General features: G+C 40.8%; 1 protein-coding gene across 5 annotated transcripts in view; it reads left to right on the forward strand.

The window, feature by feature from the left end:
- The window catches only part of src (v-src avian sarcoma (Schmidt-Ruppin A-2) viral oncogene homolog), a 52,121-nt gene that overhangs the window by 24,589 nt on the left and 10,734 nt on the right, over positions 1-16,798 (forward strand). For 2 of the 5 annotated variants that reach the window (XM_012853280.3, XM_036141874.1), the window contains exons 2-8: positions 5,233-5,491; positions 5,579-5,675; positions 8,104-8,121; positions 8,723-8,821; positions 11,069-11,095; positions 14,113-14,216; positions 16,596-16,745. In XM_012853280.3, coding sequence (XP_012708734.1) covers positions 5,242-5,491; positions 5,579-5,675; positions 8,104-8,121; positions 8,723-8,821; positions 11,069-11,095; positions 14,113-14,216; positions 16,596-16,745 — 745 coding nt within the window. In that variant the 5' untranslated portion in view covers positions 5,233-5,241. Of the gene's footprint in view, positions 1-5,232; positions 5,492-5,578; positions 5,676-8,103; positions 8,122-8,722; positions 8,822-11,068; positions 11,096-14,112; positions 14,217-16,595; positions 16,746-16,798 lie in introns of those variants that run through there. The other 3 variants (XM_036141872.1, XM_036141865.1, XM_036141876.1) reach the window with 3 other exon arrangements.

The following is a 16,798-nucleotide window of genomic DNA, read 5'->3' on the forward strand; positions in this document are numbered from 1 at the left end:
GGAGTTTTGGTCTCAAAACGCGGCAGTCTGGAGGAAGTGATTCTCTATTCTTTCCATTTCTTTTCTGACATCAGAGTCGGTGTTGCACGCAGCACATCCGGTTTAATCCTCAACGCCATATCGGCTCCGTTCGTTCTTGCTAACGCTCTGTTCACATGATCGGTCTTTAAGCAGCATTTGAGGATCATTAAGCCGACATTAAGGCGAGTGAAAGCTGCGTATCTGAGGATTGGCCTAGGCTTTCTGACAACTGACGGCTGCAGCAGAGCGAGGTGGTTCCGCCACTCTGCAATGCATCACACTACAAAAAAAAGCAACTAAAAGTAAGTAAAATTGTCTTGAAATAAGTGTGTTTGTCCTTGATTTGAGCAGCAGGTTTAATGATCTGCCAAAGGGGTAAGATTTTTTGCACTTAAAATAGTCATCTCCATCGTCTTATTTCAAGCGCAGATAACTAAATATTTTAAGGGTCAAAATGCTCATTCCATTTGCAGATCATCTTATTTACCTGCTCAAATAAAGGACAAATATGCTCATTTCAAGAAAATTTTAGTTGCTTTTTTTGCAGCGCAGACGGCTTATTAATAAGGGGAAGAGGCTGCTTGGGGAGAAAGCAAAAAACCAACAAAGAAGAGCTCCCTGAGCCTCCCGGCATCTTTGTGTCTGTTCTCTTGGTACTGTGGGTTAACCCTCACACATGCACCCCCACCCCATTTTTTTGCAGACATACCCAAAGGGGATGTGCATATCTACCGTCCTGCCCCATCGACTTCTCAGCAATTACATGTCATGTTCCCCCCCCTCCTCACTGTAGTCAACCTAAGACACCTCTGTTGCGTTCCTTCCTTCCTTTCTGTTGTCATCTCTTCTTTACTCACATGCCTTGCTAAACCATTTGTATTGTTTGAAGTTTTCACTTTTTTTAACAGTACAAACACAAACCATAATCTATTTTACTGGAGATCTGTGAGACAGACTACAAAGGAGTGCATGGATACGAAGAGAGGATCGTCAGGGCTTATATTCCCTTCATTCAGGTTTGTTACCGGTCTAGAGTCAGGAAAACTGCAGCCCCCCCCCCCCCCCAAGACTGCCAATCTGATAACACAATAAACATCTTACAGCCTAAGTAGTCAGCGGTTCTGCTGTATAACAAAAGAAGCATATCGCACAACCACAACCAGCCTTACTTTAAAAAATATATATATTTATATTGTAAAAATCCCTGTACATACATATACATAAACATATATTGTTTCTTTTATTCTTCGTTTCATTCCCTCTAAAGTTTATTCATTTATGTCTGCACGCTGCGAGCGCATAAAACCAAAGTCAGTTTCCTTGTTTGTGTCTACAGTCTTGGCCAATAAAGCTGATTCTGATTCTGAAAGTACAAATAATTTCCCAAATACACTGTTTTTTTTTATCTGAGTATTACATGAAATCAGTTAAACTTTTGGAATAATGATCTGGTCCGTTCTGTAGTAGAGGAGGTTGTTGCTCCGGTGTTAATGACATTAACAACAGGAGGAACAATGAGACGGTGGAGGCCACAGGCATGTTTTCGCTCCTCGGTTTTTGCCTTCTTTTTCATTAATTTTACGTTTGACCAGGGTCGGTGTTACTACTGGTACCATAAGACAAATACCTGGAGCCTGCAGAGGTTGTACAGGCAGTCCAGCTCCACCAGGATGGCACATCAGCACGGTTTCCAGGAGGTTTGCTGGGTCTCACAGCACAGTCTAAAGAGCATGGAGCAGATTCCAGCAGACAGGCAGTTACTTGACCTGCACAGGATAAACAATGGCATACTGACTGCAGTTACGTATCAAGATGAAATCTGTAGACCCATTGTCAGACCCTTCACTGGTGCAGTGGCTCCTTGGTTCTTCCTGGTGCATGCTAATGTCAATGTGCCAAGAGTTATACAGGTATTTCCTGGAGGATGAAGAAATTTATACCATTGACCGGGCTACATGCTCCCTTAACCTAAGTCAAGAGAAAATCATATTTACGTCCATCAGTTTGCACGTTAGACTATCCATTATGTCCCAACATTATCAGACATGCATAGGAGCACATGGGGGTCATATAGACTACTGAGTATGATTTTTGAGTTGCTTTACTGACGTTTCAGCAAATTGGACCTGCCTGCCGCATACGTTTTCCGGTTTCACTTTCTCTTGGACTTCAGATTAAGTCACCTGTGGGCTGATGGTTTTCATTTCCATCAAATGATGCAGCATCTTTTCGTTCCAAACATATTAACCAGCCTCGCGTGAGGAACATTTTTATCAGTAGACACCGAGGAGCTGGTCAGAGTTGATGGAAAGATAGAACTAAATGCATGACAAATCTTGAAAAAACCTTTTGGAGGCAGCAAGACATGGGGAAAAGGGGGGGGGGGGGCAGATTAACCCTATGGCACTACAGTGACTCTACGTATATATACAGCCAAAGCTGCTCTTTTAGAATTAAGATCATAGATCAGATTATTAGGATTCCCTCAAAGTCCAGATTCAAATCCATTTGAGAAGTTGTTGCAAGACTTAGTTCCCAGATGGTCTCTGTCTGTTTTGACTCAACATAAATTATTCTGCAAAGAATACAAATTCTAAACATACTTTTTAGGATTTAAATCAGGTATATTTTCCTTTCCACTGCCCAACTATGCCCCACTTTGGGTTACACATTACGCACTGACACATTGCATGGCTTTACCTCATATTACCCATGCTAGGGGAGTTGCAGCCATGGAGGACCACTCAAGATGATTCACTGACAGATTAATCTGTTTTGCTTTGCCTTTTACGGCCAGATATGTTCCACCATGTGTCATAAGTCCGTCACTCAGTCTGATTTGAGTACAGCCAGACAGAGTAATGTCATTTCTCTCATTTAAGAGCTGAACCTTTGCTCGTAAACCCTTGAATTCAAGGGCCCCGTTTGGTGTATCTCAAAGATGCACGGAAGAGCTGTGCAACAGATGTGAGCAGAAAGCTGGGTTTGCTTGACGTAACCTAATTTAACCTTTACTTTCACCTACTTATCATAATGACTGGCCAGTCACCGCCTCCCAGCCCCCACAACACTTTTTTCTGTAAATTAGTGCCTCCAGCCAAACCCCCCACAGCTATATCTATTTAAATACCAGTGGCTAGCCTAGGGTTCGTGTGTTGTTTTTACTGTGATGAAACAATTTTAGGAAATAGACAACGAAAATGCAATTCATCGTAAATCTACTGAATCCAGAACACATTATGGATCCATTGTCTATTAGGAGTCTATTTAAAGAGCCGCTATCACGCAAAAGATTTCAAATTTCTGGTGTTTTTTTGTTTGTTTGTTTAATTGGTTATATGATATTAAATACAGCTCATCTCACCATTACGTCTCCTTCTCTTGGTGTGTGTGACGTCTAGTGACCACCAGATGGTCATAGTAAAAAATAATATAACCCACTTTAGGATGAAAAGTACTTTATAAGATGAAAAATAATTATTGACAGAGTGAAAGGTGAAAAAATATTAAATACCGCTGACAGAACTCCCAGATGTGGATGTTACAAAAGGTTTCTGTCGAGGTCAAACATGCATGGTTTGACCTCGGACCTCAAGATGTCCGGACTCTGAGAAGTTCTGAGCAAACATTTGTTTGAACTAACGTGAAGACTTCTGAAACATTGTATTGTTCACAGATCAAACCATAATGGACATTTTTTTTTTTCATTTCATCCACCAAGCTGCATTTAATGAAAAGTAATTTAAGCTTGTAAACATCTTATGCCAACGGTCATGCACGACTGTGGAGGACTAATAGTGGGAAGTTGTTTTGTAGCTTTGGGAATGTGCCATTATAATGTGCAAAAAGTGAACTTTCAACTCCTCTATGCACTTAGCTTTAACAGGTAAATTAATATTCTTCTACACAGTTAAATCTGCACAATTATTCACATTATTTTATGGTTATTTAAGGTAAACCAGTCCTCCTCTTAATTTAGCCCTGTACATTTTGTATTTCATTGCGCCCATCAAAACTCAGTCTAAACAGAATTTGAAGATGATGCATGCTTGGCCAATTTGATAAAGAAAGACAGCTTTCAACCTACCTATTGAGACATATAGAGGTGTCTTTGTGCATCAGACCAATGCCTTTTACTTATTCAAGACTCAGTTGAGAGGAACAGGTCCGCGAGGGAAACCCAGATTTCCCTCTGCCAGCTAATCGTGGGTAATAATCCCTAGACATTCGCAGGCCAAAGGCAAAATATGGTTTATCCAGCTTTTTCTGGGTTGGCCCTAGGGTCTCCTACACGTAGAGAGGAGAAGCTCTACTCCAAGCTCCCTTTGGATAAAAACGCAGGTTTTTTTCTGTGTACCTTTCAAACTGCGGTGTGAAGCTGATTAATATTAGCTGCTTTAAACACAGGTTTTGAGACTTACATTACATTTGTTATCATTATGTCATTTTTTTATCATGTAAACAGTTGAAGAAAAAGCAATATTGGCCTAAAAAAAAATCAGCAGCGAATATCAGGTATCGGCCATACTGATGTCAACTTAATTGGTATTGGCATTAAAAAAAACTGCATCGGTTAAACTCTAGTTTTCACTTAATTATGAGGGTTGAGCATTGGCTGTGTTACTTTAGATGAGACCTTTACCAAACTTTCTGTACATTTTTATGTGAACATCTTTTAAAAAATATCACACTTTTTTTAGACAGAGGACAATACGGACTTGTCTGTGTTCAACAATACGTTGCCCGAGGGGGATCTCTGAGCGCCGCATGAAGAAAGTGATGCTAACAGCAGTTCCTCTGACTGTCTGCAGCTGTCGCAGAGATTTGGCCTCGCAGTTGTCTGTGCCGTACATTCCCTGTGCGCTTGCTCTGCTGGTGGCAGTTTTATGAGGGAGATTTCCTATTTGTCATGAAACCAAAGAGTGACAGCTGCTCATCTGTCTGTGGGGAAATTTGGGTGATACTGGTCTCTGTGTGCCTTTTTTATGGATGAAATTGGACATTTCCAGACCCTCTCTGGATTCAGTGTCTGGCTTTGTGGTGGTCAAAAGGCCCCTAAGTGGATTATATGAACAATCTGACATGAAAGCTAGACTGCTGGATGTCAAATTATGTGTAATTTTCATGTTACGGTACACAGAAATTGTATCTTATTTTTGTTCTTCATCTGCCTTCTCGCTAACTCTTCCACGGTCGCTGAATGCTCTACAGGCCTTGGCTATGGGTGGATCCAAGAGTAAGCCCAAAGATGTCGGCCAGCGAACCCGCAGCCTTGACAGCAACATCAGCTCTGGGGGAGGGGCTGGCGGTCACCACCACAAATCTGCCCAACAGTCAGCGACACCCAACCGTAGCCCAACTGTGGACACGGGTCTCAGTAACAACCAGTCAATCACCAATAATGCCGAACTCGCTCTGTTTGGAGGCGCGGAAAATCACAGCATCTCTTCGAACAGAATAACCCTAGCAGGTGAGATTTCTAGACTTTTCCTTTTCTTTTTTTGTTACATCATCATCTGGCAGCTCATTAAAGCCCCATTCTCTCTTTTTACATAAGGTGTGACGGCATTTGTGGCCTTGTACGACTACGAGTCTCGAACAGAGACAGATCTGTCTTTCAAGAAGGGGGAGCGTCTCCAGATAATAAATAACACGTAAGACAAATACAGAAAACATTTACTGCCTTTTCCCCCTTTTGTTGACCCCCTAAACAAACTGCAACTGCATATATGACAGCTCAGCTGTACCTCTGGCTCTTTTTCCTTCTAAAGTATAACCATCAGAACATATCTTCCCAAGTATTTTCAGATAATCTATTTTCTTTTTGCCCCTTTGCACCGACCTAGCAGGTATCATTTGTTTTTCCTAAGAGCCGAGCTTTCAACCAGACCTACTTATGTACTAAGTGGAGTGCTAACATGTTTAAAGGGGAGGCTCATGATTGTTTTTTCACTTGTGGATTATCCATAGGGGTGCAGTGAACCGTAGACGGTGTAGAGAATCCTGCTTACCCACCAACAAACTGCTGACCTAGAAAGCAGAAGCATTGAACAATAGTGGATTATTGCTGTGTCTGGCCCCTTACAACAAAAAAAATGGATCTGGATCATTATTCAGTTGTAGCTCGTCAAAACAGCTCTTAATTAATTAGATTAGTAAAGAGGTTTTTAAAGTCAAACTTGTGCCAACCTGTACTGTCGGGTTCATTTAGATATAACCACGTAAGGTAATGTGACTCAATGCATCCATTCAGTCCGTTCTTCTGGACGTCCATCCTTCCATTTCTACATCCATCCATGAATAATTTACTCTGTCCATCCGTCTGTCCATCTATCCATGCATCAAACTGTCTGTCTATCATCCCTTCATCCACCCACGCATCCGTACATCTATCAATCATCCACCTGTCCACCTTTTTTGTTTGTGTATTCGTAAATAACATACCGTATTTTTCATACCTTGAGGCACACCGGATTATAAGGTGCACTAAATATTCCTCCCAACTGTGTAATATCACTCCGCCCCATAAGGCCAGAATCAATTTTACTTTTATATTCAATTATCTTACTAGTTTATTGTTGCTAGCGCGTACTCTGGACGCGTGCTGCCAAAAGGCTCCCACATATTTGGGCGCACTTTGAGCTTGGTGGACTCCACGCTGACTCTCCACGGACGTTTTACCCTTCATAATCCAGCGTACTGTTGCCTTCGTTTCTTGTGGCAAATTCCTACAATTCCCAGACTTTCTGCCAGTGGAACGAAGCAGCGTAACGGATGGTAAAATGTGTGATTAGCTAGCTGAGCACCTAGAGCCATTTCTTTTCCAGCAGGCTCCCACCTGTCAGTGAGAACAGAGGGACTGTGATGCTGCGTCCTGGAGACCGCCTGCTTGGAGCAGCTCAGTGTATCAAGCTCAATATCACATAGAAAACAGTTTGATGTAAAGACTTCTTGCCTCTGAGAAGTTGTAAAAATTGAGCTGTGCACGTACCCGTATGCATGGACCTCTGCGGAGTGAAGTATGCCTTAGTATGCGGGGGCCTTTACATGAATGCACTTCTAGTTTAGACATTACAGTCAGGCAGTCTTGTAGACAGCTCAGGGGTCCTATCAGGTAGTGACACAGTGTACCGTAATGCTCAGAATATCCAGTGAGCGGAGCGACTTCGTTGCTAACCAAAGTCGTACTTACACATTGTAACAGATTTTTGAGCGTATTGTAGCACATAAAATCAGCCAGTAAGCACAACGGTGATCATAGATAAGGTGCACCGGATTATAAACCAAAGCATCAATGTTTAAGAGAATTTAAGGATTTTAAATGTGTTCCAAAAAAAAGAAAAAACAAAACAACTGGTCTTTTTTCCGAAGTTTAAAGGCGTTTCGCTTCCCATCCAGAAAGCTTTCTCAATTCAAATGTCTGGAGTAGTGTGGAGTTCCAAGCTTTATGTTATTGCCCAGAAACGCCTTATTATGGCTTAGATAACATGCAAATTTAACCGAAACTGGTCCACCCCTTAGCAATGGGGAGTCGTTAGGTTCAGGCGAGACTTCAAACTTCGGAAAAAAGTTCAGTTGTTTTGTTTTTAACTTTTTTTGGAATGATCATGACCTGGATGACTGAGAATCTTCACCAGCAGATTTTAAGTTTGCCTTATAGTCCGAAAAATATGGTAGTTCATCAATCCATGCGGCATTTTTCCATCCATCCATCAGTCTGTCCATCCATCTATATCTCCTGTCATGTTACAAGCCTGACCATTGTAGGCTAAGTTCATTATGAATTTGTCTGCTATACCTTAATTGTAAACTTTTGTATGTAGACGGTAAAAACGATGTAAGAAGAACATAAAACATTTCCATGAATAAAGTTCAGAAACTTTAGAAAATGTTGAACCTGATTATTTAGAAGTTAAAGTGTTTAAAGTTTTGCTAATGCAGTCTTGTACTGTTTCCACACTTTGCGCTGCTCTGTGACGTTTGCCTTGCTGCTCTTAACTTGTTCTCTGCTTTTCCACTATTTTCCCCCTTCATGTTTTTGTTTCGCCGTTTGTGCATCACAAACCATCATTTTGTTTGTAGGAGGAAGATAAGCTGCAGGTTTGTGAAGCTTTTTTTCCCCCCCTGGTATTTGTATTTACACTGAACGTCTGACCTTGGGTTTCCAATAGACCGCATCCTGTATAATGCCTCTGCACCATAATACCACTTCATCACATAACTCTGCCCTTGGCCCAGAAAGCATTGTTACAGTAATCCAGGGGAGTTGATGCAAAGCCTTGCAGCACTATCACCGTAATAGGTCAGCTAGAGGTAACGAGAGTGAACCCTGTTTTGGCCCAAATTCTCTAAGTGAAGATATTGCTGCAAAGCTGCAGCAACCCCACTCCCTGATAAAGTATACAGCAACTGCATCCCCCTCTATTTCATACCCACATGAATGCATGACTGTATGATTTAGTGGCTTCAAACTGTTTGTTTTTAATTTAACAGTAGAGCGACCGTGGCTTATATGTATCAAGCTTCTGCGACAGCCAAGAACTCAAATGTGCCCAAATGTAGCTTTTGTGTGTGTGTTTACCAATATGTCTCTTTGATTCATGCTTTTAAAGACCGTGTTAAGCCATCTTCGCCGGATCTTTGTGCGCCGGATCTGTGGCAAACCTTGCTTAAAAGCTGTCTTATCATTTTGTTTGTGCAGGGAAGGGGACTGGTGGCTGGCGCTCTCCCTGACCACCGGAAAGAGCGGCTATATCCCCAGCAATTATGTGGCTCCATCTGACTCCATCCAGGCAGAAGAGTAAACCCCTTCATTTATCTTTTTCTTTTTCCTTTTTTTTTTTTTACACATGTTCTGTTTTATCCATCTTATCGACAGCCCTGAAGAGCCACTCCCAAATTTAAGGAGCTCTCTCGCTCTCTCTGTCTCTCTCTTTCGATGCTTTATGTTCATTTGAAATTACTCCTTAAATGAAATGTTTAACATTTTGAGGAGTTAAATCATTGGGGTATTTCTGGGCTTAGCTTCGGCTGCTGCATCAGCTGGCTTGGCGCTGTTGAAAAGAGATGAAATCCTGTTACCTCAACCTTTTAGATCACGGTGGAACTACAAACAATAGCTACGTCACTTAGCAAACAGCCAGCAGAGCCCCAGAATGTATTTAGGATAAATATGTAGCTACGGCCTGAAGTTTAGACACTAATCATGAACATTAACTGCATATCTGTTTGGGATACTTTAAAAGATTACTTTTTATACAAGAAGGAAAAACAAATAGAAATAACCTTTACTCTATACCAGCAGCCAAGCGAAAAGCAAACCTAACCATGCTGATTGGCTCAGAGGTAAAAAATATAAAGACAGAAAGTAAGAATAAGAGACAAAGTACATCACTTGGTTGTATTGCTAATAGGAGTGAGCTCAGGTCATCCCAGATGTTCCAACTTCTGTGGTAAAAGGAACGCACCGTTAAACCTTGATGGTTGATTGGTTCTTCCTGAACTTACAAACAGATTTTAATTCACCTGACATTATTGAAAGACTCGAGCTGATACGAGTTTCATGGCCACCGTTACTGTTAAATGTAAACTCTTAACCACAACTGTACATATTTACTGATTGTCCAAAGTGAAGCCCGTACCAAAATGCTTTATAGCAGGGGTGTCTAAGTCCCCATGGCCCGGGGGCCATTTGGGGCCCGCAAAATGATTCTGTGCAGGCCCCTAACTGCAAAGCTTATTGCAATTTAATTCTAATTATGCATGATTACGTTGATCCATAAGTTATGCCTTTCTTTTAATAGGGCAACAGTGTGAGATCCATTTGAAATATTGGATTTAATATGAATTGCACATTATTTTACTACGAAATCAAACTAATTAATTTCTGCCGTTAAAATATTCCATGTTTTGTTTATTGTTAAGCATGTAAAAGGAAAAAGATCCAAATTAAAATTTTTAAAGGTTTTTATTCAAAAAAATATTTTTGTGGCACCCCAATTAATTTCCACTTAAAGGTGTATAGCCACGTTATTTGCTTATTAAAATAGACCAAAAACCATTTGATCATGATGAGATAAAGTTATAAAAACCAAGCCTCCATCCAGATAATGTTTTGATGGTCTTTTATGTGGATAAAAATAGATATAAACAGATGTGGCGCCATCTAGTGGCAGTATCGCAGAACTACCATAATGCCGGTTTGCTTAATTAATAAATCACTTGTAAATAATGCCGGACTGAGCCTGATCCTCTGAAATGCCTCACAGTAAAGCAGCAGCTCGGCGTGATGGAAGATCTACAGCAACTTTAAGAACTTCACATCTGAGCCTCGGCAGGTTTAGCGTCCGCTTCAGTGAACACCAATGTTCAGACTGTATTCCCAGAGACATTCCAGGTTTTTTCTTCTTTGAATCATATGTTTCTTTTGCATTTTCTTTTCACTGGATCTTGAACCATTCTTCATTGTTTCGCTGGGAGATGCTAACAGCCGTTAGTCGCTTCCTTGTTCCATCCCCTGCTGCATGTGTTCAGTGTCGTGCTTCCTCTGTTATTAAGGATAAACACAAAATGCATTATTTAGTAACAAATTGAGCAAAGACAAAGCGTAAAACACCAAAAAACGACTAATACAGATGTGATAATCTTTCATAAAAACTTTGTATGCAACCAGAGTGAGCTACTGACGTATAAATAAGAAAAGTCAATTAACGTGGCTATGCACCTTTAATAATATTAGCCCCTGTTGCAAAAGGTTTGGACTTCACTGCTTTACTTACACACGTTAGCAGTTCTGATTCTAAGACAATACAACATATTGAGCTGTTTTCTCTGCTTGTCTGCTTTGATGCCAGGATGTCTTTGCATGGTCTTATGTTGACCTTTTCATTTAAAATCTGGTCTGGTGGAAATGGCTCCAGACACACCTAAACGTTTCCTTTGTGTGGGTGTTTAGCGTTGACTGAATTTGCATGCCAACCTGCTTGCTTACAAGCTAACCTTAATTTGTAACAACCTCCTTTCTCACTTTCCCCCCCTGCTCCGCCAGTGATCTCAAACTGACTCTAGATTCCAGGTAAGCACTGGAGACAGAAATATGTATTGCATATGAGGGTTTCCGGTTTATGAGCGCAGCTTTATGCAGGTAGAACTCAGTATGCTCGGCTTGAATTCAGATCGTTTTAACACTTCCACCACTGTTCTGCGTCTTAACGTCCAGACATTTTTTTTCTCTTTTGCTGATTTCTGCTCTTTTACTCACACTCTCCACACACCTTCACTTTTTCCCCTAATCATAGATGTTTTTCCTGCTTTGTCTGAAATAATTGGAAGAAAAAAAAAACAGATTGTCTCTTCAACATGTTCAGAATCTTTTATTGCCATTTAATTTATCTGACACAAACTAAAAAAATAAATAACTTTTTCATTATTGAAAGTCTTTCATATAAAATACACAAACACAGACACTCAGAAGGACAAACCACATGCCGTCTACAGGATCTCGCCACAGATCCCACCCACCTGGGCAATCCACCTCCATCAGGAACATCAAAGGAGCAATAAGCCATTTTTTCACCACTAGGTGAAGCTTGAGCACTGTCTGTAGACCAAAACAAGACGTGTATCAAGCCACGCCTTCCTCTGACTCCACACCAGCCCTCGGCACCCATTTCCCCTGCTCACCCATTGGCTGCTATGCGCATATTAGCAAAGGATAAAAACACAGCAAAACAGCCTCACCTTTCAGAGGAACATGTCAAGTGAAGAAGTGAGTAACTCATAACTTGATAATGCTGTTAGCAAGAGAACGTTTTGATCCGATGGTCGATGGACGTGCCCTCCGCCATTTTGTGCCTGACGGTGGCATTTTATGGGCAGGGAGGGGACAGCTGTACGTGCACATAGCTGGGTACGTACCCGGCCCAGCAATGTAAACAAGAGATTGGAGAACAACACACAGAGATAATGTGTGACTTTTAACCATAGGCCATTTAAAAAGATGCATTTAGTTCTTGACAAAACAAGTTTTTAGTTCTTTCTATCTAAAATGACATTTTGCTTATTGCTCCTTTAAATTGAAGACTAACAGACTTAAAAACTGGTTAATTCCCAAAGCTGTGAGGGCAGTCGCCCCCTGCTGACAATGAATCAACCACCAGCCCAGTTCATAATCTGTTACATGTTACAAAGACAGGACTGGTTACACGGGTATCAATTCAATTCAATTCAATTCAATTTTATTTATATAGCACCAATTCATGAAACATGTCATCTCAAGGCACTTTACAAAAGTCAAGTTCAATCATATTATACAGATTGGGTCAGATTATACAGATTGGTCAAAATGTTCATCTGATCAGATGATCAGATGAGAATCATTTGCACCGTCTCTCACTTAGAACTGTGTATTCGCACACTCCCGGGGACTGTCTGTTTAGGAATCCATGCAAATGGCACAATTCTGCAACTAAAATTATTGCACTGTGTTGCCGACTGCTGTCTGACTTGGATTCGGAATGAGTCTATTAGCTGCTAAGGATTATTGGCACGCCTAAACCCGTCAGGGAGTGTTGCTTGCCACTGCAATCAACTGTAAAAAATACAGTAAAAATATGTAAGGGTTATGTCTTGTTGTGTCTACATGTTATGTGTAGTTATGTGTATTCTGAGCTGGTGTCGGCCTCATCAAATATTTATTTATGGTGACACATAATGACAGCAAAGATTCTTGATACTTGAACAGACGTCAGAGGACAACTTGTACAAAATAAATCATTTAGATGTTTTTGCTGAAATAATTTCTGAAAGGTTACCATGATGAGTAAAAAATATCAGATTTCTCCCTCAACAAATATTTATTTTTTGCTGGTTTTAAATTTCTCATTGTGTCGCCCATTAAATTTGACGGAGGAGGGCGTTTTCTGTTTCCAACACAGTTGGACCAGTCTCTGTACAGCAACCGGCCTCACGGGCAAATATATTTTGGACTTGTCCTTTTATTACTACATATTGAAAAATAATTATAATTCACACCTTTTCAAACCTTGAGTCAGATCCCACTCTGGCTCTGTTTGGTGTGAAGCCACCCGGGACAATACGGGTCCCTGTCTGTCACAAGAAAGGATCCACAGAAGGAACGGGTTTTTAACCGTCGATCGTCAGTAAACGTTCACTCCCATGATGTTGGCGTCTAGTCTACAAAAATCACGTTGTTCCATGTAATAAATTACTTTCCACCTATGGATACCTGCCTTTCATTTCCTTGAGAGAAAAATAATGCCCGTTATTCCGCTGATAAATGCAACCTTTAAATTATTTGAGTTCACGACGGCCGTGTCTCTCTGTCTCGCCGATTTAAGTGTGCTCCCTCTGCCGATGCTTTTGTGTGAACACCGGTTCGATTTTGCCTCTGTTTGGTTCACCATGACTCCTTTATTCCTTTGATTGATGAAAAATTTATTAATTAGATTACCCGTTACTGAATAAAGAGTCACCTTTAGTAGTAGCAGAATTCCCTTCACTCTTTTTTTTTTTTTTTACTTTATGTTAAGAAACAAAGTAATGATCCTTCGAGAACAACTGAGCAAAAAAAATTACAAACTAACAAAATAAAATGTGAAAAAGTATCTTATAAAGTACTTTTAGTAAACAATAAATGCATTGAATGTATATATTGCTTTTTATTGTCAGACTGATCACTCAAAGCGCTTTACACTAGAGCCACATTCAACAAATTTCACCCACTAAGGCGCACACACACACCGCTTCACAGATCGGTAGGCAACCTGGGGTTAAGTGCCTTGCCCAAGGGCAGACTGACATGTGCGAGACGACTAATCTACCCTCTGAGCCGCAGTGGGTAGAATCAAATAATGTGTTTATCTTCCTATCTATGTGAGTAACAAAATAATTTCACTGTGTAAGACTTGTGCGACAGCAGCCAGTTGGAAACATCTACTCTCAAGCTTTGTTTGAGGAAAAAAAAACCACTTATTTTTGGCTAATTATATCTCCCTAAGACTCATATCCCTCCCCACTGATCTGCTCCCTGACTTTCTGGGTTTCTGTGTTTGTCTTTTTTTTTTTTCCAAGATGGTTCTTTGCCAAAATCACACGCCGTGATTCAGAGAGGATGCTGCTAGCTTTGGACAACAGAAGAGGGACTTTCGTGGTGAGAGAGAGTGAGACAACCAAAGGTCAGTGTGTCAGTCTCCCATTCAATCTGTTGAGTTACGAGAACAGAATTAAAGGACTACAAAATAAACCCGGGAATTAAATCTCCTGAGATTCCTGTTACCTAACTTAAATTATATATTTTTTTAGTGCTTGTAGATCGTGAACATTTTACCCCTACATACACCTAAGTTACGTTTTTTATCTTAAGACTGTGGCAAAAACAAAAATCTAAATGTACCGTCAGCAATTAAAAGGAATTTAAACTGTAGGAATTGTATAAAGGGAAATGTTTATGAAAATATAACATTGATATACCTTTACACCATGTCTGGTCAGAAGCGCTATATGAAAACCAGAATGCATTATATGTGCTTTTACATATTTACAAATTTTAACTCCTTATAAGTCTTTAATTAATGTTCCCCTTTGTTTTGACAAATAGCAGTTTTTGGTGATTAAAAATAAAGAGCCAGTGAGGATGATAGTTTCCCTTCCTAGCAAAACATAAAGAAGAATGTGTAAACACTTTTACTGTTTCACAGAACCAGGTTTAGTGAACATACAGCATCTTTCCTGCTTTTAGCCTGGTGAAGAGGTGTAAAAGGCCTTGGAATAAATTCATCTTTTATTGCGGTATTGCGGTTGCAAAATTTCACTCTAAAAACTTTAGAAACAGCTAACTTTTCAACTTCAGTTTCTTTATTCACTGAAATAAAGGAACGTTTTAATCAAAGGTTAGCAAAAAAAAATAAATTCTGTTGTTTTTTCCAAGATTGCTAGTTCCTTTATTAGAACGTCTGTACCGATATGTGTAAATATGTCATGATATAGAGGCCCATTTCCTTTGGGCACCCAAATGTGGAAAGACATGAGAACAAACGTAAGACAAGCATCCGCTGTCAGAAGTTATTGAAAAGTTTAAAAGAACTGAAATCATGACCAACAGGGCTGGATATGCCATGCACAGCGAAGAGGACGAAATAAGAATAAAATCTCCTAAGCTTTCAGTGAGAACTGCAGCAAAAAGGTGGCAACGGCACTCACGTTTTGCATGTAAAAAGAAAGATAAACATATGAAGAAGCACTGTATTCTCGATCGGGTGGAGGATGTGTGCTGCTGTGGTCTTGTTTCCCTTTAACTTCCAAAAGCTTTTTAAAGTTCATCTCATCCAGAAATCATTTCAATTGCAAGAGATCTAAAATAAATAAAATAAATTCCAGTGCTTTCTACCAGAAATATAAAGAAGAGTCATCGTTATTGCATTTCAGTCATAAAACATGCGGCCAAATCAAGAGAGAAATGGCTCACAAGTCACAAAAACAACCTTCCATCATCATCTCAGTCCTCAGAACAGCTTTAGAAAACCTGTGTGAGAAACTGAGAACATGACGGAGGGATTGTGCACAGGGGAAAGCTGAAAGTTTCCTTTCTGTGTCCTCCGACCTTCTCAGACATCATAGAAGAAGATTAATTCCCCTCCTGTTGGCAAACTGCGGTTGTACAAAAGGTTTTAAAAAAAAATCCTATAATGCAATTCTCTGGACTGAATAAATAATCTCAAGTTAACTGGAGGATTTCTTTTATTTGTCCACTAGCATACAATGCAACTGCAAGGAAAGATAAGTGTATTTTGCAGCTTTGCATGCAGCTTTTACTGGCGTTGTCGGTAAACGTGGAGGACTGTGTGCTTATAAAATGTTCAGACGTCGACGCGAAGCTCGGTTTGAACTCTGCGCCGTGTCTCACCGAAAAAGACACAGAAGGGGAAATAAAGCAGGCCTGGAGCAATGAGACGTGTTCCCCTGCTGTTCACTGCACACCCTGCTGCGCCTCTTGTAAAAGCGTTTGTGCAGAAGACACCCCGTCAGGTGCCCGGGGAAAAGGTTGGATGTGACGCCCGCGTCGAGTAACAGGGTCTCTCATACGCAGCTGCTGCATCTGTGTTTGTTCTGCTCCTGTGTGTGTGTGTGTGTGTGTGTGTGTATATAGGCACCGAGCGAGGTGCGGACATGTAAGGTCACAGGTAAACCATGTGGGTCCTAAAAGGGACACCAAGCTTCTTTATAATCTTTCTTTTAATCAGCTGATCCAGGTTTTGGGGAGAGAAAACAGGGAGGAGGTTGATTAGAATCGGTGAGGGAGAACTGGTTGGATGAGGGGGGGGAAAAAAACACAGAATTTAGGTCAATGTGGAGCTGAAGCTAAAAACTGTACAACCACAAGCCACATCACCCAGTTCAAACACAGAGGAAGGGGGAAGTGGCCTTGGGCTGTTTCAGCTGTAGTCACATGCGTTACAACTGCGCCCTCTCCTGGTGAGAGGAACACATTGCACATTGTAAAATATAAATAAGTCCTTATGGTGGTGTTTTTTTTTCTCTTTTGCTTTCTCTCCCAGGTGCCTACTGTCTGTCAGTGTTGGACTATGACAACACCAGAGGGCTCAATGTGAAACACTACAAGATCAGGAAGCTGGACAGCGGGGGCTTCTACATCACGTCCCGCACGCCGTTCGGCAGCCTGCAGCAGCTCGTCAACCATTACCGCAGTGAGTCCAGGGAGAAGAGCTCCCACTCTTATCCACTTAGACGGACAACTCCC

Source organism: Fundulus heteroclitus, chromosome 1 (genome assembly GCF_011125445.2).
Source record: "Fundulus heteroclitus isolate FHET01 chromosome 1, MU-UCD_Fhet_4.1, whole genome shotgun sequence".
NCBI lineage: Eukaryota > Metazoa > Chordata > Actinopteri > Cyprinodontiformes > Fundulidae > Fundulus > Fundulus heteroclitus.